The sequence below is a fragment of the Pungitius pungitius genome, chromosome 20, assembly GCF_949316345.1.
Source record: "Pungitius pungitius chromosome 20, fPunPun2.1, whole genome shotgun sequence".
In the NCBI taxonomy this organism is placed as follows: Eukaryota; Metazoa; Chordata; class Actinopteri; order Perciformes; family Gasterosteidae; genus Pungitius; species Pungitius pungitius.
In genome coordinates this window covers 864,640-886,911 of record NC_084919.1, presented here as the reverse complement: position 1 = coordinate 886,911, position 22,272 = coordinate 864,640, and the positions used below count along the sequence as shown (strand labels likewise).

General features: G+C 46.3%; 4 protein-coding genes across 4 annotated transcripts; 2 read left to right on the top strand and 2 right to left on the bottom strand.

Moving 5' to 3' along the window:
• The first annotated feature begins 1,957 nt into the window (after nt 1-1,957).
• Nucleotides 1,958-3,170, top strand: LOC119195363 (protein CEBPZOS-like). Its single transcript, XM_037450227.2, has 4 exons — nt 1,958-2,058; nt 2,565-2,682; nt 2,759-2,803; nt 3,031-3,170. Exons 2-4 carry the CDS (start codon nt 2,565-2,567, stop codon nt 3,111-3,113), a joined length of 246 nt encoding a protein of 81 aa, XP_037306124.1. The 5' UTR covers nt 1,958-2,058; the 3' UTR covers nt 3,114-3,170.
• Nucleotides 2,887-9,268, bottom strand: cebpz (CCAAT enhancer binding protein zeta). Its single transcript, XM_037450199.2, has 17 exons — nt 9,019-9,268; nt 6,942-8,419; nt 6,392-6,623; nt 6,092-6,248; nt 5,838-5,926; nt 5,699-5,752; nt 5,522-5,624; nt 5,382-5,441; nt 5,243-5,309; nt 4,969-5,081; nt 4,660-4,720; nt 4,325-4,527; nt 4,121-4,153; nt 3,786-3,875; nt 3,536-3,600; nt 3,366-3,447; nt 2,887-3,276 (listed from the first exon to the last, which is right to left on the bottom strand). Exons 1-17 carry the CDS (start codon nt 9,232-9,234, stop codon nt 3,122-3,124), a joined length of 3,258 nt encoding a protein of 1,085 aa, XP_037306096.2. The 5' UTR covers nt 9,235-9,268; the 3' UTR covers nt 2,887-3,121.
• Nucleotides 9,269-9,808: 540 nt separating this feature from the next.
• crnkl1 (crooked neck pre-mRNA splicing factor 1) lies at nt 9,809-16,520 on the top strand. The gene is made up of 14 exons (XM_037450212.2): nt 9,809-10,005; nt 11,090-11,242; nt 11,667-11,758; nt 11,854-12,012; nt 12,305-12,471; nt 12,716-12,894; nt 12,971-13,141; nt 13,241-13,432; nt 13,538-13,597; nt 13,736-13,816; nt 14,129-14,368; nt 14,686-14,787; nt 15,612-15,860; nt 16,064-16,520. The coding sequence occupies exons 1-14, from the start codon at nt 9,958-9,960 to the stop codon at nt 16,409-16,411; spliced, it is 2,241 nt and encodes a 746-aa protein (XP_037306109.2). The 5' UTR covers nt 9,809-9,957; the 3' UTR covers nt 16,412-16,520.
• Nucleotides 16,518-21,906, bottom strand: naa20 (N-alpha-acetyltransferase 20, NatB catalytic subunit). Its single transcript, XM_037450225.2, has 6 exons — nt 21,789-21,906; nt 21,269-21,293; nt 21,069-21,159; nt 20,860-20,995; nt 17,528-17,673; nt 16,518-16,700 (listed from the first exon to the last, which is right to left on the bottom strand). Exons 1-6 carry the CDS (start codon nt 21,839-21,841, stop codon nt 16,615-16,617), a joined length of 537 nt encoding a protein of 178 aa, XP_037306122.1. The 5' UTR covers nt 21,842-21,906; the 3' UTR covers nt 16,518-16,614.
• Between the last annotated feature and the right edge of the window lie 366 nt (nt 21,907-22,272).

The window sequence follows — 22,272 nt, the reverse complement described above, 5'->3', positions numbered from 1 at the left end:
CACTCTGAAAAGAAGGGTTTTCTAGAAACAATGACTCGTATCTTCTCCTCATCCTCACACATGTACACGGAACCAAACGTGTTCACAAACATTACTGAAGTAAAAGTACTAAAGTACTAGTAGGAAGTAAATGTCCTACTTAAGTAAAAACAAGGTCAATAGTCACGTCCCACCTCTGCCATTAAACCTATAATAATCCTAACTATGTTTGAAGGGATTCAAGGAGTCTTCTGTGTTGGATAGACTGGTGTTAGCCTAGCTTAGCATAACAGGGGGAAACATCTGTGCAGATAACTAAATAAACCATCACTTTTAAACTCATTAAATGAAATGTGTTTAATCTGAAAATGAATTGCATGTGTGAGTTTGTGGTCGTCGCTGCTTCCAGCTATTGCATGCTGTCTTCGTGCTAAGCTAATCAAAGCTAAGCTAACTTAAGCTAAGCTAATTGATACACTCCCTAAACTAGTGCCTTAAGAAAATATTGTTGTACATGCTTCAGTTTAAAAAAATCTGAAAGTTTAACACATTTAGCGCTTTTTTAGTTTGAAACAAACTATTTATTTACAAGAAAATAAACTAATTCTAATTTCAGCATAACTCGTTACTTCTTGCTGTGTTGGTCTGCGTCGCTCGGCTGCTGAGCATCATGGGTAGTGTAGTTTTTTAACAGGTCGGATAAACTTTAAACTAAATCCCGTTTCGTAGGTCTGATGTGTGCAGCTGCTGAGGATCACAGAGACCATGCACGTACTTTATGATCTCACCTGCAGCAGGTGTGCACTCACCTGAGAGAATACTGAGCTCACACAAAGGAAATTACTTCCAAACACCCACAAATCTCAGAAAACACACCAAACAGCAGTCAGCTCCATATTTGCATTTCATTGTCATGTTCATTTAATTAATGCATTTCACCAAAAACTTTAGTTCATTAGTATTCAGATGAAAAAATGTACTTAATGGACTTGATTGAATTGATAAGTGAGTAAATGTTCCTAGTTGGTGTTTTATTATTATGTTTCTGGATATTAGTGCTGCATTAATCTGTATTTCATTGATCAATGCTCCTTCTCTCTGACTGGTCTCAGGTCAGAATCTGGTTCTTTCCTTTTCTTCAGATCTGAAACAACAGCCCACTGACACCTGCTGGTGAGCAACTGGAACTGGAAAATTAAAGGGTGAATAAGTGATTTGTTTATTCAATTGCTTGAATCTTCAATGTTTTTATGTCTTCAACTCTTTGCAAAAAATGAAACTACATTTGTTTTAATGGGAAGTGAAAAAAACAGTGAGCATTCATAAGTCAAAATATGAATACCTGAAAGTATTTAATGGTAAAACATTAGTTTGTGGTCATATGGAAGTTCAACAGAGTGATTGTTCTCCACCTGTTGATGTAGTTTACATTACAGCACCGTGTTTATACTGAAAGGCAGCAGTGGATACTACCTGTAGAAGCTAAAAGTACCAATACTACACTATAAATATGTGAAATATGTGATTCAGCAAGTAAACCGTCTCCATCCAAGTTAACTATCTGCCTTTCAAGTAGTGAACTGATGGTTCCTGCATCCAAACGTTTCCTGTCACGCCATCATTTAGTTTATCGTAAATATTAAAAATCACTTTAAAGATGCAGATTTCATTGGACAGAAAGAGGGTACTAACATTTTATTTAGTGTTTTGTTGTTAATCAAACGATAACAACAAAATATACAGACACCTTTACAATATTAATACAAAAATACAGAAACTGGAACATTAATAAAATATTAATATTAATAAAAGCAAAAAGAAACGAAAAAAAGAAAAGATACAGAAATTGAACAATATTTGAACAAAATAACATTTCTAACACATTATTGTTATAATTATTAAAGGTATTGTTTCATTTACAGTAGTTTTAATAACAGCACCATGGAGCAAAGTGTAAAAGTCGAAGCTGGCTCCGTTTTTCCTGCCGTGCTTCCGTAGTCCGGAAGTCCCGTTAACACGTGCGTCCTTTAACGTTATTTAAACCTGTGACTCGTAAAGACACCTCTCACAAATACACAGGTGAGTTTATTCAACACGTTTATCCACGTTCGATTAAATCGACCACGATGGAAACCGGAAGCACTGCGTGTCGCTTCCATTGTTCTCTTTATACGTTTTGTTCACATGTAGGTCACAGAATGTACTGAAGGATCACGAGTCATCTTTGGAACGTCCTTTGAGACTCGTTTGAATGACACGTGACAATGTTTATCTTTATCAATAGTGTCAACTATTCTTCTTTACGAAATTACACACAAAAAAATTATATTAAAGTATTCCGGGCAGAAACTTCCACATAACGTACAATAATAAAAAGACCAGTGCAACATTTTAATTTAATAACACAATTGTATTGAAATTAATACACATTTGTATTAGTGACTAATTGGGCAAAAGATAAATCAGCAGATTCCGTTTGATTTTGTGGTAAATAAAATGTTGAATAAAATAATGAATCAACGAGAGGAGAAGGAATAAAGAGTGTGTGTATGTGTGTGTGTGTGTGTGTGTGTGTCCCTCCCCAGATGCCCCCCCGGCCTCTGGAGCCTCTGGCCAAGCGGCTGCTGAAGGGCCTGCTGGCGGTGGAGCTGCTGGGCCTCCTGGGGGCGTACGGACTCTTCCACCAGATGAACAGCAGCAGAGGTGATGGATGCACTTCTTCTGGTTTCATCGTAGTGGAAACTGAACTTTGACCTGAAGTTTTTTATTTCCACCACAGATTTCAGGAGCACAATGAAGAGACGGTTTCCATCGGTTCTGGAAGGTGAGAATGTACACTCGGGGGCGGGGGGGGCACAAGGCCTCGTACCGCCGACACAACCTCAGGATAAAAAAACAAGTGCTCTGTGACGTTGAGCTAAAATTCTTTTAATGGCACGACTGAAAATATGTCCACATTATTTTTGACATTATCCAGCTCTATAAACTCCACATGAAAGGGTTAATGGTTTTGTTGCTGTAAAGTCTTTGATCTTCCCATTTGTCTCCCAGTTTACTACCAGTCCAACGAGTGGGCGGGGCTACACGGCCTCCGCGAGAAGGACCGCGAGGCCTGGGCCCTCAAACAGGAATGAGGACGCTGCTACTTCCTGCCCCTCTTGGCGCCGCCGCCGCCGGACACCCTGCCCCCCCCCCTCTTCTTCATGCCGAAGGCGCTCTTCTTCCTGCGCATCGTCTTGGCGTCGCGGCCTCGCATCCAGTCGTCTCGGTTGGCCTCCCACTTGAGCTGCTTCAGGCCTGCAGAGAGCGGAACAAAGACGGCGATCAGGGGCCGACCCGCTTTCTACGGATCTCTCAGAGTGAATAAAGCCCCTCGTTCAGCCCACCTGCTTTGTCCCGGTTGGCCACGGCGTTCAGACCGATGCTGTCGAACTTGGACCCGGCGTTCTCATCCAGCAGGGAGCCGAACTGAGAAATACACAGAACTCAGATCAACATCGGAAAACAGTCGTGTTTGTAAACTAAAAGTCAGATTGGAATTAAAAACGACAGAAACCTCGTCAGCAGACACAAACATGGCTGCATCGGTCTTTCCTTTCTTCTTCTTTCCTCGTTTAGAATCTGAGAGATGAGCAACAAAAAGGTAAAATAACTAAGTCTGATGTCACAATCCTAGTATCGCTCATCAATAAATCAATATCAGAGGAATCCGAATGACTCACAGATCATGAGTCATCCAAAATAGGTATTTTATATTCATGTGTTTATCCAAACTATAAAATGTATGAAAACCACGTAGAACCAACCTGAGGAGAGGTCGGGCTCCTCGGAGGACTTCCTCTTCCCCTTCCTGGTACGAGGAGTGATGTCTGGAACGTTCATCTCATCCTCCGAATCTGCAGCAACAAACAACTCATCCATTGGAATGTGGGCAGATGAAACCCTGCTCTCTGATTGGTGGGGAGCGAGTCACAAGGTGCACTGAGCACCTGTTTACATCCACCTCAGTAACAACAAACATCCTACTTCATTCATCAGAATCTCAAGTTTCATTGTTTATGTGTAATGTGTTTTAAACATTATATTTAACGAGCCTCGATGGGTTTGAGGTGATAAAAGATTCTTTAGTTTGTGAACTCACCATCGAACGCGTCGTCGTCCTCCAGAACCGGAACTGAGAGAAGAGAAAAAAAGGTTTTTATTCTGTTAAGAACGTGTTTAAGGGATCAGAAGAATCACTTTAGTTTAATTAACTAAACTCAACATTTAACACTAGCAACGTCCTTTTCAGACATTTTAACTTCACGACGTTTGGTAAAAACACAAATTCATACGCACTACGCACCTTCCTCATCATCATCATCCTCATCCTCATCTCCAGCCACATCCATGAAGGCTCCTCCTTCCTCCTCCAGCTCGTCTCCGAAGTCCTCCTCGTCCATGCTGCCCAGAGACACCTCCTCGTCGTCCAGGTCGTCGTCGTCCTCAGAGTCCTCAGAGTCCTCAGAGTCCTCGGCGCCTTTCTTGCTCTTCTTGGTCTTCACGTGGCTGAAGGAGAGAAGACGTCGGTCCGACTGATCAATGATCAATAGTCTCTGAGGCAGAAGACTGAAGTGTTGTCACCGCAGCATTCAGTTTGTTGTTCATCAATAATCAATAAACAATAATCCAACCGCTCACCCTGCAAAGTCCAGATCATCGATGGGCATCTCCGTGAAGTACGAGTCTCCCTCAACGGAATCTGATCAAAAACACGATCAAACTTATTAACGGGAGTCAAGAAATATGATTCAGAACTAAAAAACACGACTATAATTATTATTTGTCATCAAATGTGAACAAATACAAATATAATAAATGTTGAAAAAAAGGAAATGAAGCAACAAAGTTACAAAGCACAATTTAATCCAATAATTTCAGAATAAAAGCTCAGTAGAAACCTTTTCAACACAAATCAAAACACTGGAGTGAGGTTTCATTTTCACTCACCGAGCATCTTCTCAAACTCCTCATCGCTGACCTCCTCCACGCTGGCGTTGTCTCCGTCTCCTCGAGGACGACGGGACAGAAGCTGCTTCGCCTGCAGACGCTTCCGGAAGAAACTGTGGAGCAAAACATTTAGAGCGGTGATGAACCAGGACGTCTGAGAAGTTACCCGAGGAGGAGGAAGAGGAGAAACAAAAAGGAGCTCGTGAAGAAGGTCCACGTAGATTTAACTGACAGTAAAAAGGAAGAAATGACTGAGATGCTGCAGGAATCTCACCGGTGGAAGAAGACCTCCTCCACGGGGATCTGGCTCTCCTCTTTGGACACAAACTCCTCGCAGTTCACTGAGAGACAGAAGGACAGAGTTCAGCCCCCGAGGGGACACAGAGGAGAAGATCTCTCAGCTCAGGACTCACCGGGCTGCTCGCCGGGGGGGAACCGCTGCCTGGGGGTCAGCGCCGCCGAGTCCGTGTTCTCTGTAGGAGAGCAGATGTGCAAAGGAGGTGAAAACATCTGCTTCAGTGAGGACAACATGGACTAAGGAGGCGTTTCTCACGTTTCCCCTTCAGTTGTTTCGGGTTCCTGAAGACGAAGCGGTCCAAGAACCTGATGAGGGTGAAGTCCTGCAGAGGGTCCCCGGAGTACTGGACCGACTCCCCCTGGAGACGACACGCCGCAACCATGAAACACCACAGAGGAAGAGAGCAGGCGGCGTTTGGAGGAAGCTTCTTACCTGCAGGATGGTTTTAGCAAACAGCGACACGGACGGATGGAAGTGAACCGAGAGCTGAACACCAGAAGAGAAAAACGCGTTCAGAAGGTTTGAAGCCGTCGGGTCCACTTGGATGTTCTAGTAAATGTTTGTTTCTCACCCTCTGCAGCTCCCACAGAGTCGTGTGGTCGGCGCCGCAGTACAGCGGGTTCCTGTGCAGCGGGTCGTAGCTGTTGATGCTCTTCCCCCCTGATCAGAACCAACAGTCAACAACAACCATCTACACCAAGTGTTTGATGGATTCATCTCCAACTATCGACTTTTGGGAAGATCTTGAATCCAGAGGAAAAGGTTGTTTTCTTGTTCTTGAACCTTTTCCACTGGAGACCTGACAGAAGAAATCACTTCACACACCTTCCAGGTTTTCGTGATGTACCCACGATGCAGCGGGCTTCGCCACCTCGGGCGCCGCGACGGCTCTTTCCTCCCGTTTGTCGGCGTCCACGAAGCGCTCCTCTTCATCATCCTCATCCTCCTCAGCGAGGTCTTTGAACTCCTCCTCCTCTCCGTCCTGAGCGAACAGGAAGTGATGCAAAAGAATCATTTATTTAGTTCTGTCACATTCAAACTAATCTAAAAGGTCAGCTGATCATCTTCTTCTATTTATATCACATAACATCTTATGGTGTTAATAATAAGAAGGAGAGCCCTCACCCCGTCCTCCAGCAGCAGGGTCTTCAGGCCCGGTTTGGCCTTCATGACCTCTGACACCAGGAAGAGGGCCCCGCAGGCGAAGCTGGCGCTCTGCTCGGCGCTGACCTGCAGCAGCCGCTTCACGAAGGCTTTGACCCGCCGCAGCACGATGTCGGCCTTCAGCGACTTGTACAGCAGGTTGAGGAACATGCTCTGCCTGGAGGAGGACGAGAGGCCGGGGTCCATCAGCTTCCTGCAGGGGGGGGGGGGGGCATTTAGATGTTGTCTGAGTCACCGATCAGTTATTTAACGGAACGAGATACAAACTGGATCAATAAGAATAAAAACACAAAAGACTTCATGTCAACAAAATGTTTCAATAACGTTTGTACATTTGTTCATTTTTTGTAAGTGAAATTTTTCCTGTTATTTTTCGTACCGCCCCGAAAGATATTTAAATAAATCTTTACGTGACTCCCCACATTGAACCATCTGACTTAGAAGAACACAAGAAGATGATGATGATGATGATGATGATGATGATGACGACGAGAGGCGAGGAAGGCCTTACCTGTACAGGGCCACGTAGTAGCGGTCCGAGACGCTCTGCTGGGAGTCCATCACCTGGAATAGCAGCATGAGCGCCTGCACGGCCGTGTTGAACTTCACCAGGTGCACCACCTTGAACAGCGTGTCCAGCTGCTCCCTCACCTTCTCGTCCCCGGCGCCGGCGTACGGGTAGGCCCGGTTCACGCCCGACAGCAGCCCGCTCAGCATCTTGGACTCCACGTCCTTCTTCTTGACGCAGGCGCGGAAGAAGGAGAAGTAGATGCCGATGAGCTTGGCGGCGAGCTCCGCCTCCTCGTGGCTGAGCATCACCTGGCTGAGGAAGCAGACGGCGTAGTACTGCGCCTTGGCGCTGATGTTGGGCCGGAACATGAGCCGCTCCACCTCGCAGCACACCACCGCCTTCATGTTGGGGTGCTTGTGCAGCAGCGACTCCAGCAGGTAGGAGGCCTTGGCCGCCGTCTTGTACTCGGGGTCGCCCAGCTTGTTGACCACCTGGCCCAGCAGCGCCCTCTCCTGCTCGGGGCGGGCGCACAGCATCTCGTGGGCGGTGGCCAGCGCCTTGGCCTTGGTGGCCGCCACCGTGTCGTGGGACACGGCGTCCAGCGCCACCACGAACTCGGCCACGTGGAGCTTCAGGCGGTGCTCGAAGAACCAGAGGACGAGGCGGCGGTCGCGGGCGTCCCGGTTGCCGCTGGCCTTCTCCTCCAGCTGGTCGAAGGGGCGCTGGGCGAAGGGGCGGAGCTTCCGGCCCTCCGGCAGCAGGTTGCACAGCAGCAGCTCGCGCAGCGTGTCCAGCGCCATCAGGCTCATCCGCCGGCTGCCCCTCTTCTTCACCATGGCCACCAGGTTCTCCACGTGCTCCAGCGTGTGCACCGGCGCGTCCTGGATCAGCACCGTCATGGCCGCCATCCGGTCCGCCAGCACGCCGGAGGAGACCACCGACTTCATCCAGTTGGAGTTGGCGCCCTTCTGCAGGTTCTTCTTGCTCTTGTAGAGCGCCACGTCGGCCTCGTACAGCTGCTGGGCCAGCGCCTTGTACCGGGTGACCAGCGAGGGGTCCTGCTCGGCGGCGGAGGCCTCGGTGGTGTAGTCCAGGTCGAACCACTTCCCCCCGGGCTTGACGAGCAGCGCCGGCCTCTGGTGGAACTCAAACACGTTCACGTTCTGCTTCTTCTTCGCCGCGTCTTTGCTCTTCTTCGCCTTCTGCCTCTCGTCCTTCTTCGCTCTCTGCGCAGCGGTCTCCTCCTCGGCCTTCTTCGCCTTCGCCTTCACGGCGTCCTTCTTGACGTCCCCCCCGTCCTCGCCTTCCTCCTCCTCCGGCTCGTCCGGGATGACCTGCACGCCGGCAAAGTTGCGGACGCCGAGTTTAGCGATGAACTTCTCCAGCTCGCCTTCCTCCAGGTCGTCGATGGCTCCTTTCTTCCCTCCGTCCACCAGCTCGTTGGAGTCGTTCAGGCCGGCGAGCATCACGTAGTCGGCCTGGTGAAGAAAACGATCATTTAATCACTGTCATCAATAAGATGAAAGGAGGCCAGGTACTGACGCCACAATACTTGGTCTTTAGTCCTGTTTTTTCTACAAAGGCAGTTGTGTTGATTTACAAAGACTGTCAAGAGGCCAGAACAGAGAACTTAATCAAAATACAATTAATTAAAACACATTTTTAGCATCAAATTTGACCAAACTAATAATAAATAAAGATTCAAAATAGTACATCAAGTGTGTACAGTGTGTACTCTAGTAAATAGGAGTGACATCTGCACATCTGTTCAGCCAGATGTGCAGAAGTCGAAATGAGTTAATTCAGATCTAAATAAGCTTCAGCGTACATAGAGTACCAAAAGTACTCAATATGTAACGTTAGTATAATATAACTTAGAGCATAGAAATGAATTATTATGAATTCCGATGCATTTAAATGCTCGTACCATCATTTGCTGTTCTGCTGGGTGACTTATAAAGGCACATCATATTTCGGTTTGTATTCATTGATAAAGTAAAGAGTGCCACACGTGTTGCGTAGTTGGGGGTAAGCGTCTCTCGGTGTGTTACAGTAGCGTTTGGTTCGGGTGACTCGCCTGCGTCCCTCCGAGCCGCAGAACGTCGTCCAGGCTGAACTCTTCCTCTTCCTCCGTCGCTCTGTCTTGCCCCCCGTCAGCCTCCGGATCTCCATCTTCCTCGCCACTGATGTTTTCAGCCTCCATGTCGGCTTCTGCGGGCTGGAATGTTCCCTTACGGCTCCCTTTGGACTTTCTACGGCGCTTGTTTATCGCCGCCATGCTTCCTAACAGCATGGAGAGAGAACGTGACCCGGATGTGGAAGGACACGTCACGGAAGCGTTTCCGTGCGTGGAGAAAAAAAGCAGAATATGTTTCCGTCCCTTTTATTAAATAACCCTTTTTAGTAGTTAAAAGACAATGTAACACGTACACGAAACATTACTGTCATTTTAAATTACTTTAAAATGCAGTTACAGTGAAGAACAACCACTTCCGGTTGATGGTCAAATAGCCAATCACAATATTTTGTCCCAATCACGTAAACCCCCTCATTTGACCAATCAGAGAGTTTGTCGAATTGTCAAGTTTACCACTCCTATGCTTCTGATAGAGGCCGGAAAAGCATTCGAAATAACTTTTCAAAATAAAATCATAAATTCAAACGTATCAGATTATTTTGTAGCTGACAGCTGGGAAGCTGGGAGCGATGCCTAAAGTCGAATTGTGCAAATTGAAACAACGAAAAAGGTATTTTCTTTTACTGATTAATTTCCTTATTTGCATTTCCTATTTAGTTCAAAATAAATTATGACCAACTTAGTCTGTGTCCCGGATGTGTGAACGCTGTGCTGCCCGTGAGTAACCACAGTAACGCAACTCGCAATGCACTCTGGGTACTGTCATGGCGGCTAGCGCTTGAAGTTACCAACAACGTTTTGTTCACTGTTTCTAGTTGTTGTCGTAGCGTTTGTAAGTCCGGTAACACATATTTTGGGGGATTAAACCTGCCAGCAAACATGGCGTCCACCGCGGCAGGTAAACAGCGGATACCCAAGGTGGCGAAGGTGAGAAAAGAGAAAAGAGCCACGAACTCTCTAACTTCGTTTAAGCTAACATGCTAACAGCTAGTTGGCGCTGAGGTTTGAAGGCGCAGAGCGAGAGAAAACGTTAGTGCTCGTTTGCTTTTGACCACGTGCTGGTCGTTTAAATCTATAATATATGTAAATGGAATATACATTGAAACATTGTTTTAGAGTGGGGACGTTAGTCTGACGCGAACCGCATGTGCTTAACAGCCGCTAACGTTAGCTGCCTCCTTCTCTAAGCTAACTCCGGGTCGTAGTATTCTATGTTTCGCTTAGTTTGTGTTTCCTGTGTTTACGCTCGGATGTTGAATCCGTGAGTCCTGCTGTCTGTTCTAGAAAGCTTTCCCCTCTATGGAAACATGTTTGACAAAGCGCGCCACTCTTTCTAATGCCCTCAAAAACATACCTAGTATTTTTATGAATAGTTTAAAACAAGAAGGTCAAACCGCTAAACTAAAATATATGATACTGAATAGTTCTACAGTGGCCTTTTATTAAGTCACACCTGAGTAACAATCATGCTGTGAAACACGTGCTAAGAATTTACTTTCAACATTCTACTCCAAACATCTATAATTGATTCTACTGAGCTCCACCTAGTTAAAGTCTGTTGGACTTGATTGTGATATTTAGCTAAACATGTTGCCCTGAAATCATCACACAAAGAACTATGATAACCAAGAGGAACCTGTCCTCAGTCCCACCTGTATTCTCACCAGACCTGCCCCTTTATTTGAGTAACGGGTTGAGCCTTAACTGTTTACATCTTCTTAAGTTCTGTTTGCAGGTTCCTTATTCCATGCAGATCATTTAAAAGACAAAATTCATTAAACATTTACATGGAATCAGTAATTTTCCCCTACATTCATTCCGTGTTTGCTCTCAGGTACCTCTTTAACATTCTGTGTCGATTTAAAACATGAATCGGGATAAGTGACATCATCATGAAATGGGGTGAAAAACCATCCGACACTTTGACAAGTAATGGATAGCGAGCCTTAAGACACAAAGGTCTCCCGACTAGTGACATCACATTGAAGGACGTTTGTTCTTGTGTCTGCAGGTGAAGAACAAAGCTCCCGCCGAGGTTCAGATCACCGCCGAGCAGCTGCTGAGGGAAGCCAAGGAGAGGGAGCTCGAGCTTCTGCCGCCGCCGCCCAAACAGAAGATCACCGACGAGGAGGAGCTGAACGACTACAAACTCAAGAAGAGGAAGGTGAGCTTCAGCCTCTGTTTAAAGTGTGAGATCTGACCCCAACAGACGGATTCTGTTTAGTATGTTCATGTAAAATTTAAACAAAAGTGTGAGATCTGGCTGCACATTAAAGAAAATTATTAAAGGTATAAGAGGGAATTATCATTTCTTTCATTGAAAATTTACATGATGGTTAGATTTTTGTGGAAATCGGTTCCCAATAAAAGTTTCTTAAATCTCTGCTTCACCACAATATTTCTTTATTAGGCACATTATCTTTAGCAAATATCTCAGCTCCTGTGATTCAAATATTGCAGTTAAAATGACTTCAGATTAGTTGTGCTGTTTAGTTGAGATCATGAATCATTGTTGTATTCCAAGAGTACAAATCAGATATTTGTCTATTTCTAACTATTCCTTGATTCATTTTCTTCTCTTTATTAAGGGGTTTGAAGACAACATCAGAAAAAATCGGACTGTCATCAGTAACTGGATCAAATACGCACAATGGGAGGAGAGCCTGAAGGAGATCCTCAGGTACTGAGCCATGAGACACATTTTCTTCTTGTCAATATTTCCCGCACACGTCTCAGCCGTGAAGTTGAATCCGCCGTCTCGCCCCCTCCCCTCAGGGCCCGGTCCATTTACGAGCGAGCGCTGGACGTCGATCACCGCAACATCACGCTGTGGCTGAAGTACGCCGAGATGGAGATGAAGAGCCGGCAGGTGAACCACGCTCGCAACATCTGGGACCGAGCCATCACCATCCTCCCACGGGTCAACCAGTTCTGGTACGAGCTTCTCTTCACATTTAGGGATTAGCTGCTCACGACGTTCATCAGGGATCGGATCAACGATCAGAGTCCTCGATTTCACATTTGAACACATGATAACGTAATAATGTTCGGTGACGTCATCACCGACTTTACTGAATACTTTCCCCGACCTTTATAACAGGGGGGCGCCCCAGGGGAAACACTGACCGTATTCACACTGTTACTCCACTAATAATTACAGAATCTTTTTAGAGTGGATGTAACTCTGAAGTGTTGGTCCAACCTGTGCTTCACTCACCTGTAACAGGTACAAATACACCTACATGGAGGAGATGCTGGGGAACGTCGCCGGCTGCCGGCAGGCCTTCGAGCGCTGGATGGAGTGGGAACCCGAGGAGCAGGCCTGGCACTCCTACATCAACTTTGAGCTGCGCTACAAGGAAGTGGACAAAGCCCGAACCATCTATGAGCGCTATATCCTTCTTTGTGATCCAATGAGGGGACAAGAGGACATACATAGGATGTCAAAGTGTGTCTCAGCCAGAAGTCAACTTCACGCTTATTGTCATTAGTGCTGAATTATGTCTCCTTATGAATTATTACTTCTTCAAACATCTTGTTTTGTCCCTCCAAAAGACAAAGATATTTCATTCACATTAGTTAAACTGGAGCTGGAGAATATTCTTCATGGTGTAGGAAACCCTTAACTGCAGCGTACTCGTCCTGGTTCACCCCGAAGTGAAGAACTGGATCAAGTACGGCCGGTTTGAGGAGAAACACGGCTACATCGCTCACAGCAGGAAGGTGTTCGAGAGGGCGGTGGAGTTCTTCGGAGAGGACCACGTGGACGAGAACCTCTTCGTGGCCTTCGCCAAGTTCGAGGAGACGCAGAAAGAGGTTTGTGATGAAGAAGCCTGGTGCGTTCTGGTCCAGCAGGAGCTTTAAGGGCGTCCTCGTCTCCTGTCCTCCTCAGTTTGAACGGGTTCGGGTGATCTACAAGTACGCTTTGGACCGGATCCCTAAACACCAGGCGCAGGAGCTCTTCAAGTTCTACACCATGTTTGAGAAGAAGTTCGGAGACCGGAGGGGAATCGAGGACGTCATCGTCAACAAGCGGCGCTTCCAGTACGAGGAGGAAGTCAAGGTACTGGTTTGGTTCTGAGTCATGACGTCCTTTTTAAACACGTCGGCCTGAATGAGAGATTCCTTCTGACTCTGTGACGTCACTTCCTGTCCCTCTCAGGCGAACCCTCACAACTACGACGCCTGGTTCGATTACCTCCGCCTGGTGGAGAACGACGCCGACCCCGACACGGTGAGGGAGGTGTACGAGAGGGCCATCGCCAACATCCCCCCCATCCAGGAGAAGAGACACTGGAAGAGATACATCTACCTGTGGATCAACTACGCGCTGTACGAGGAGCTGGAGGTCAAGGTGGGCCCACGAGACTCCTACAAAAGTTAACTGATAAAACACATAAAACATTCAGAAACAAACAATGAGATGATGGTGTCAGTAACATTTGATGGTTTGATTCAGGATGCAGAGAAAACGAGGCAGGTGTACCAGGCCTCTCTGGACCTCATCCCACATAAAAAGGTGCATTTTTAAAATCACATTGCAGTTTTTTCTTGGAGTTTCCTCTGATTCTGTTTCTTCTCTCACAGTAACGTCTCCGCACTAAAAGCAGAATTCTGTGAGTTAAAGTCCAACCTGACGGTGCTCCTTTTGTTTCAGTTCACATTCGCTAAGATCTGGCTTCTCTACGCTCAGTTTGAGATCCGACAGAAGAACCTGCAGGGATCCAGGAGGATCATGGTGAGATTACAAAATATATCAATATTTAGCTATTTACCTCTTTATTAGTTTGTTATAGTAAACATGAGCTTATGGTCTCAGTCTCTAGTTTAAAGTCTTCAATGCAGCATGATGTTCATTTAGTGAATGATGCTCCATGCAGCTTTACGCTTTAGGGAGGGGCTACACGCTGATTGACAGGTCTCTAATAGATGTATACAGCATCTCTTCGTCGCTCCACCATCATTAAACGTTGTTCTGACCTGGTGAAGAGTTCTGAGTTTGACTGCATCCCTTGGAACACTGAAGGCCCGTGTGGTTTGTCGTCCTCAGGGCACGGCCATCGGTAAATGTCCCAAGAACAAGCTGCTGAAGGGCTACATCGAGCTGGAGCTGCAGCTGCGAGAGTTTGACCGCTGCAGGAAGCTGTACGAGAAGTACCTGGAGTTCAGTCCGGAGAACTGCACCACCTGGATCAAGTTCTCCGAGCTGGAGACCATCCTGGGGGACGTGGAGAGGGCCCGCGCCATCTTCGAGCTCGCCATCGGACAGCCGCGGCTTGACATGCCAGAGGTATCCATTCTCTTTACTATGTGGGGTTTTTAAGGGATACGAACCGAAAAAATCCCAAATATTCAACTTTATTTTTTCACCCTGTTGTCTCTTGTTGGAGCAAATTAGAAAACCTAAAAGTAAAAGCACAGCGTTTATTCTAAATGGTCTAATTACGGCACAGAGGGCGAATGCGTGGAATAAACAACGTAAAAATGATACATTTTTATTGAAAGTTATTCCCCCCGTTCTAAGGGAAACACTGTGGTATGCTGATTTAGAAGAAAGATCTCAATGAACCAGCGGGAACACTTCAAAGTGTGTGTGTGTGTTTTCAGGTGCTCTGGAAGTCCTACATTGACTTTGAGATCGAGCAGGAAGAGTTTGAGAACACAAGGAACCTTTACAAGAGGCTGCTGCAGCGCACGCAACATGTCAAGGTGAGAACCGCCAGAAAGTGACCATATAAGGACGGAGGAGGACGTAGTGAGGTGTGTAATTGATGTCAATCAGCATGTAACCCCGCCCCCTAAGAATCCCCTCTTTGTGGTCTGACTCTAAACGGACCATCATTCACTAAATGAACATCATGCTGCAATGAAGAATAAATCAAGAGAGAAGTAGAGTCATTTCCTCATAGACGTCTATGGGAGCAGAGGAGTCGCCCCCTGCTGGTCACTACACAGAAGTAGAGTCATTTCCTCATAGACGTCTATGGGAGCAGAGGAGTCGCCCCCTGCTGGTCACTGCACAGAAGTAGAGTCATTTCCTCATAGACGTCTATGGGAGCAAAGGAGTCGCCCCCTGCTGGTCACTACACAGAAGTAGAGTCATTTCCTCATAGACGTCTATGGGAGCAGAGGAGTCGCCCCCTGCTGGTCACTGCACAGAAGTAGAGTCATTTCCTCATAGACGTCTATGGGAGCAGAGGAGTCGCCCCCTGCTGGTCACTACACAGAAGTAGAGTCATTTCCTCATAGACGTCTATGGGAGCAGAGGAGTCGCCCCCTGCTGGTCACTACACAGAAGTAGAGTCATTTCCTCATAGACGTCTATGGGAGCAGAGGAGTCGCCCCCTGCTGGTCACTACACAGAAGTAGAGTCATTTCCTCATAGACGTCTATGGGAGCAGAGGAGTCGCCCCCTGCTGGTCACTACACAGAAGTAGTCATTTCCTCATAGACGTCTATGGGAGCAGAGGAGTCGCCCCCTGCTGGTCACTACCCAGAATGCAACTCTGACTCCTCCTCTTCCTCCCCTTCAGGTCTGGATCAGCTACGCCAAGTACGAACTGTCCATCGACGGCTCCGACCGGCTGCAGAAGTGCCGGCAGATCTTCGAGGAGGCCAACAAGGGCATGAGGAACTGCGAGGAGAAGGAGGAGCGGCTGATGCTGCTCGAGTCCTGGAGGGACTTTGAGAGGGAGTTTGGCTCAGAGAGCTCCATGGAGAGGGTGAGGAAGCTAATGCCGGACAAGGTGAAGAAGAGGAGGAAGCTGACGGCTGAAGACGGGGTGAGTTCTTCTATAAATGAGACTTCTCTTATTTTGGTTAGATATTGTTTGATTCCAGGCCAATTGATTTATCTTCAGATGTGAATTTTGAGAATCAGAAGCTCTTTCTGTGCATGAAACAAATGCTACATTTATAAAGGGTTGGTCTTGGATTGATCGGTTATCGGGTTACATTCTAAGCTGTGACTCAACGTCTCTTCCAGTCGGACGCGGGCTGGGAGGAGTACTACGACTACATCTTCCCAGAGGACGCCGCCAACCAGCCCAACCTCAAGCTGCTGGCCATGGCCAAGATGTGGAAGAGGCAGCAGATGGTCGAGGACGAAGACGACAGAAGCCCGGAGGAGTCTCCCGAAGACGACAAAAGTCCACGAGAATGTGCGGAGGCGGCCAAAGAGACGCAGACGACGCCGGACGAAGCCGTCGTCCCTCCAGAGGAGGCTGAGAGAGACGCAGAGGAGGACCGAGACGACGAAGGCAGCAGCGAGAGTGAAGACGAGGGGAAGGAGGAGGAGAAGGAGAGTAAGAGCGGAAGTGAAGACAAAGCGTAGATCTCCACTCGACCTTTCTAACCACCTGTTCTTTTTTTATAACAAAAACAAAAGATGCATTTATTGTGCGACCGTTTTCTGCATTACACAAAACATCAAATCAAACTCACTGGTGGTGTCTTTATTCTTAAATGATGATTATTTACAGCGTGGCTCTCTGACAGTGAGATGATGTACAGTGAGACGCAGAGAGCCACGCCGCGTTATTCGATGTCCTCCGGCCTGACGGGGTGCGGCAGCGGGACGATGGACTTCTTCTCCGTGTCCCGGGACAAAGCTTTCCTCATGTCTGCAAGAAGGAGAAGAGCAGTCAGCGGGGGGGGGGTGGGGGGGGGGGCAGCTTGGGTTCTTTAGGCGCTTTTTAAATACCAACTAATCTCAGAATGCTGCTGTTCTTTAGTGGATCGCTGTCCCTGAACGCACCACGTGTTGAAATAAAAGAAGCTGGTAGAATCCGTATCATTTGTTTTTCCGTCATTCGATAGAAAAAAACAGACCACTGGCAGAAATGTATCTTTTGTTTGTGACCCAAATGACTTCATGGTGTTTTACACCAACGTCTCTTCATCTTCTGGAAGCCCATTTCCACCACAAAAAGGGTTTGAAAGTCGACTCGATGACTTATCGATATGCGCAGAACCGGGACATCTGAATCTGAACCTTCTGCAGAAACCTCATAACCAACATGGACTCGAATCATCGTCGGTATCCGAGGTAAATCAAACCCGTTGTGGATGGTATTTATTCCGTAGTTCTCATGATTAGTAACGATTGAAGAGAGTTCTCTCTATGGGACCAGTTTGGATCTTCAACGAGGAAAGATGCTGCAGGATCAGTGGCAGCTTTGACTCCAGTCTGGACGTGAGGTGTCTCCTCTGTGCTCTGACTGCTGAGGACAGTCACTGCAGAACATGTTTTTTCACTTATTTGTGGCCAGAAATGGGCTCCATAAGATTAAGAAACATTAGTGGAATACACAAAAGTCATTTGGGTCACTAAACTACATGAATATCTGCCAGTGGACCTTTTTTCATTCATGGATTCTCAACTGAAAACGAATGACACAGATGCGTTGGTCTTGTTTTTACAGGGGACACATGTGGTGTCCCGTCTCACCGTAGGCGTCCTCGTCCGGCTCCCCGTTGCTGGCGGAGTAGTACTCGATCACCGTGCGGTACACGCTGTAGCCCAGGCGCTTGTACATGTTCACCGCCACCTGGTTGGAGACCCGCACAAAGAGGTCCACAAAGAACCCGCCCTTCCTGCAAGGAAACGTGGGGATTTTCAGAGTAAAAGCATCAAGACACAAGGCGCAGCTTTGGTCGTCTTTACACTGGTGGCTTAAAGCTCAGACCCATTACGTCAGAGTCAAACAGGACCATGATGGACGGACTGGGTTCTGTTCCTTCTTCCCACTGCAGCACTAAACCACTTTTTTTTAATGGAGCCCTACTTTTATTTAGTTGAGAACATTTATATTTACAGTCACATTTATGTTCAGTTCTTGACAATAAATATTGTCAAAAAGAGTTTTAGAATCGTACTGAATTCATGTTGTGTATTGATTACATGCAGATGTTGTTACATCTTTATTTAATCACACTAAGTCGTCACATTATCATTTTCATAATATTTGCTACTATTAATCGATAAAAATAAAAACAACTCCAGGTTTCTCTTCAGCACTGTAGCCAGACTGACAGAGAGTCACAGCGCTGTCGAGCCGTGTATTCCTGTGGACCTCAGTAGTAACGACTTTATGAACTTCTTCAATAATAAGATTCTGACTATCAAAGAGAAAATTGATGGTCTACTACCCCCAACCGGAGCCGACCCGTCCTCGGATGTAGGATCCTTGGACGCAGCCATGGGCCCTGATACCTACTTGGATGGTTTCTCTTCCATCAACCTTGATCAACTGACTTCTACAATTTTGAAATCCAACTCTTCCACTTGTCTCCTGGATCCGATTCCAACTAAGCTGCTTAAGGAAGTTTTTCCGTTAATTAGCACATCCCTACTGGATATTATGAATCTGTCTTTGTTGACAGGACATGTACCACAGTCCTTCAAGGTAGCTGTAATTAAACCTCTTCTGAAGAAACCTACCCTAGCTCCAGAGGTGTTGGCTAACTACAGACCCATCTCTAATCTTCCCTTCCTCGCTAAGATCCTTGAGAAATCTGTCACGAATCAATTATGTGACTTTCTACAAAACAATGCTTTGTTCGAGGATTTCCCGTCAGGATTTCGAGTGCATCACAGCACAGAAACGGCACTGGTGAAAATTACAAATGATCTTCTACTTGCATCGGACCAAGGACTTGTCTCTTTTCTTGTATTGCTGGACCTCAGTGCTGCATTTGACACCATCGATCACCGTATCCTGCTGCAGAGACTGGAACACTTGATTGGCATCAAAGGAACTGCACTCAGCAGTTTAAATCTTATTTATCGGATCGATCCCAGTTTGTGTTTGTGAACGGTGAATCATCGAGGACCACCAATGTTGGTCACGGAGTCCCACAAGGTTCTGTGCTTGGACCGATTCTATTTACCCTGTACATGCTTCCTTTGGGCGACGTTATCAGAAAACACCGCATAAACTTCCATTGTTATGCAGACGATACTCAACTGTATCTATCGATCAAGCCAGAAGACACCAACCAACTTGTTAGACTTCAGGACTGTCTTGGAGACATCAAAACTTGGATGACCTGCAACTTCCTGATGTTAAACTCGGAAAAAACGGAAGTTATCATGATAGGCCCAGAGCGCCTTCGAAGTCAGCTGTCACGTGATACAGTCTCTATGGATGGAATTACTCTGGTATCCAACAGCACCGTCAGAAATCTTGGAGTTCTCTTCGACCAGGATGTCCTTCAACTCTCATATAAAGAAGACTTCAAGGACTGCCTTTTTTCATCTACGGAATATATCGAAAATCAGGAACTTCCTGTCTCAAAGTGATGCAGAAAAACTAGTTCATGCATTTGTTACTTCTAGACTGGATTACTGTAATTCTTTGTTATCAGGCTGCTCTTGTAAATCGCTTAAACCTCTCCAGCTGATTCAGAATGCTGCAGCACGTGTATTAACAAGAACTAAGAAATGGGATCATATAACTCCTGTATTAACTTCTCTGCACTGGCTTCCTGTTAAATCAAGAATAGAATTTAAGGTACTTCTCCTCACCTACAAGGCACTTGCTGGTGAGGCACCGTCTTATCTTAAAGAGCTTGTTACACCGTATTGTTGTCCTACAAGGCATCTACGCTCCGTAGATGCTGGGCTACTTGTGGTTCCTAGAGTTTTAAAAAGTAGGATGGGGGCCAGAGCCTTCAGTTATCAAGCTCCTCTTTTGTGGAACCAGCTTCCACTTTCAGTCCGGGGGGCAGACTCGGTCAGTTCATTTAAGATAAAGCTTAAAACGTTCCTCTTTGATATTGCTTATAGTTAGGGCTGGCTCAGGTTAGCCTGGACCAGCCCTTAGTTAAGCTGCTCTAGGCTTAGACTGCCGGGGGACTTCTTAGGACACACCGAGCCCCTCTCTCACTCTCACACTCTCACTCTCACTCTCTCCTCCCACAATCATCCATGTTTTATTAATGTACATCACTAATTAAGCTTCTTTCCGGGAGTTTTTTGTGCTTTCTCGCCTAGCAGGTCTCCGTGGATCATAGTTTCGTGCGGACCCCGGTTCTGACTCCTGGCTCATGGCTCTGCTGACACCTGCTGCTGCCATCATCATTACTTTAAATATGATTCTTATTACTGTCATCATAAACCAACATCTTTCTGCTCTCCCTCCCCACAGAAGCCTCTGTGGATGGTGGTTCTATCTGATGGAGGTTGTCCCTGCAGTGGTCCTGCCGTACACTTGTTCTGCTACTTGCAATTACTTGTATCATTTCAGTTAGAGAAATTGAATGTATTGTACATCTTTTACATTGTTGATTCTGTACACATGACATCCATTGCAGTCTGTCCATCCCGGGAGAGGGATCCTCCTCTGACGTTCTCCCTAAGGTTTCTTCCCTTTTTTCCCATTGAAGGGTTTTTTCATATTTTGGGGAGTTTTTCCTGTGCCGATGTGAGGGTTTGGGGACAGAGGATGTTGCATGTGTACAGACTGTAAAGCCCTCTGAGGCTAATTTGTAATTTGCGATTTTGGGCTATACAAAATAAAATGAATTGAATTGAATTGAATAGACATTTTCTCAAACTGGACCTCTTCACATTTTAGTTGAAGACCCCTGACATAGAGGATCAGGACTACACTGAGACTGGTTCACATTGAGGATCAGGACTACACTGAGACTGGTTCACATTGAGGATCAGGACTACACTGAGACTGGTCCACAGAGGATCAGGACTACACTGAGACTGGTCCACAGAGGATCAGGACTACACTGAGACTGGTTCACAGAGGATCAGGACCTCCTCACCTCTCTGAGATCTCCTCCAGCATCTCCATGAGTTTGGCAGCGAGCCCCAGCCTCCTGAACTCGGGGGCCACGGACAGCGCGGTCACGTGACCGTGCCATTCCTCCCGGGCCACAGATCCTTCCGCCTTCCCCATGACTGACAACAACAGGCTGATGTCACTAAAGGTTCACATGAATCAACAGGAGTGAAGATACGAGATTAAACTCACTGTAGCCCATCAGTTCACCACCAGGAGCCTCGGCCACGATGAAGTACTCCGGCCAGTGAGCCAGGTACTGGAGGTAAAACGGGATGCCATACTGGAGGTCAAAGGTCAAAGACGACTGCAGACCACATTTGCCTGGAATACGTTTGTTGTTCGAAGTTAAGACATTAAAATAAAATGATTGATCTAAAAATGAAGGATACAGTTTCCGTCAAAGGGTCCAGGTTGCTGTGAGCAAAAGCAAGAGTTAATAAAACCAGTAATTCATAACACACTTTATTATATATATTATAACAACAATGACGTGGGTTTTTTTTAATAAATGGACATTTTTCTCACAATATTCATTCGACCAATCATCCTGATTTAAGAAGCATTTCGTCCCTCGCGTCCGAGCCGGCAAGCTAACTAGCATAAGCTAGCTAAACAGGACTATATTATTTACTACAAGTACAGCTATTTGACTGAATAAATGTGTGCCGATGTATTCAGAGGACACCGGTGTTGTAGTGTGATGGCAAGCACCATTTCCCAAATGACAATGGAACTTATCCCCCCCCCCGTGTTTTAGCTTTCAGCGCAGCATTCAGTGCTAACTCAAATTAAGCTGCTAACGCTGATCAAACTACCGGAAGTGCAACAAAACTGTGCCACACGAGACACCCGGAAAGTAAATCCACTTGGCTTCACTCGGTGGAATAAAACGGACAAAGCGTCACTCACATATTGTTGAATTTAAACAAATCATCGCAGGTAAACGGTCTCAATGTTGTCATGTTGGCTCGGTGTCCTTTGACCTCTCAGAGCGGAGCGATCAGAAGAAGAAGAAGAGCGGCGCCCCCTGCCGCCGCGGAGGAGCACTGCAGCGACCCCGACCCACGTGACTAATGAATGTCTCACTCAACGGTCTTTCTATACATCTTTATAGATTAATTCTATACATCTTTCTCTTTTTGGAACCTTTTTGCGGTGCTTTTTCTCGTCATGTTGTATTTCATGTTACTGACATCCAGTTTAGCCTCACTGGTAAATCATCACTCTATGGTGGTAAAATAAAATAAACAAACAAAGTGATCCATCTCACCTGTCTATAAAACTTGATTCAACTAATTTAACTTTATTTTTTAAATATTGAAGCAATCACACCTGATGATTTAAGAACCAACTCAACCGTAAAGATTCAGGAAATAAGAATCTCAGACATTAC

Bases quoted from the DNA above. Each gene is read 5' to 3' on its own strand.
- naa20 (XM_037450225.2), bottom strand. From the start codon at position 21,841: ATGACAACATTGAGACCGTTTACCTGCGATGATTTGTTTAAATTCAAC. The intron at 21,160-21,268 runs GTATCCTTCATT...TTTGACCTCCAG, and splicing joins TGGACCCTTTGACGGAAACT to TATGGCATCCCGTTTTACCT. The intron at 17,674-20,859 runs GTGAGGAGGTCC...GTTTCCTTGCAG, and splicing joins CTGGAGGAGATCTCAGAGAG to GAAGGGCGGGTTCTTTGTGG.
- cebpz (XM_037450199.2), bottom strand. From the start codon at position 9,234: ATGCTGTTAGGAAGCATGGCGGCGATAAACAAGCGCCGTAGAAAGTCC. The intron at 5,625-5,698 runs GTAAGAAGCTTC...TGTCGTCTCCAG, and splicing joins TTGCTAAAACCATCCTGCAG to GGGGAGTCGGTCCAGTACTC. The intron at 3,448-3,535 runs GTTTCTGTCGTT...TGTATTTCTCAG, and splicing joins TGTTTGTGTCTGCTGACGAG to TTCGGCTCCCTGCTGGATGA.
- LOC119195363 (XM_037450227.2), top strand. From the start codon at position 2,565: ATGCCCCCCCGGCCTCTGGAGCCTCTGGCCAAGCGGCTGCTGAAGGGC. The intron at 2,683-2,758 runs GTGATGGATGCA...TTTCCACCACAG, and splicing joins CCAGATGAACAGCAGCAGAG to ATTTCAGGAGCACAATGAAG. The intron at 2,804-3,030 runs GTGAGAATGTAC...TTTGTCTCCCAG, and splicing joins GTTTCCATCGGTTCTGGAAG to TTTACTACCAGTCCAACGAG.
- crnkl1 (XM_037450212.2), top strand. From the start codon at position 9,958: ATGGCGTCCACCGCGGCAGGTAAACAGCGGATACCCAAGGTGGCGAAG. The intron at 13,142-13,240 runs GTACTGGTTTGG...TGTCCCTCTCAG, and splicing joins AGTACGAGGAGGAAGTCAAG to GCGAACCCTCACAACTACGA. The intron at 14,369-14,685 runs GTATCCATTCTC...GTGTGTTTTCAG, and splicing joins CGCGGCTTGACATGCCAGAG to GTGCTCTGGAAGTCCTACAT.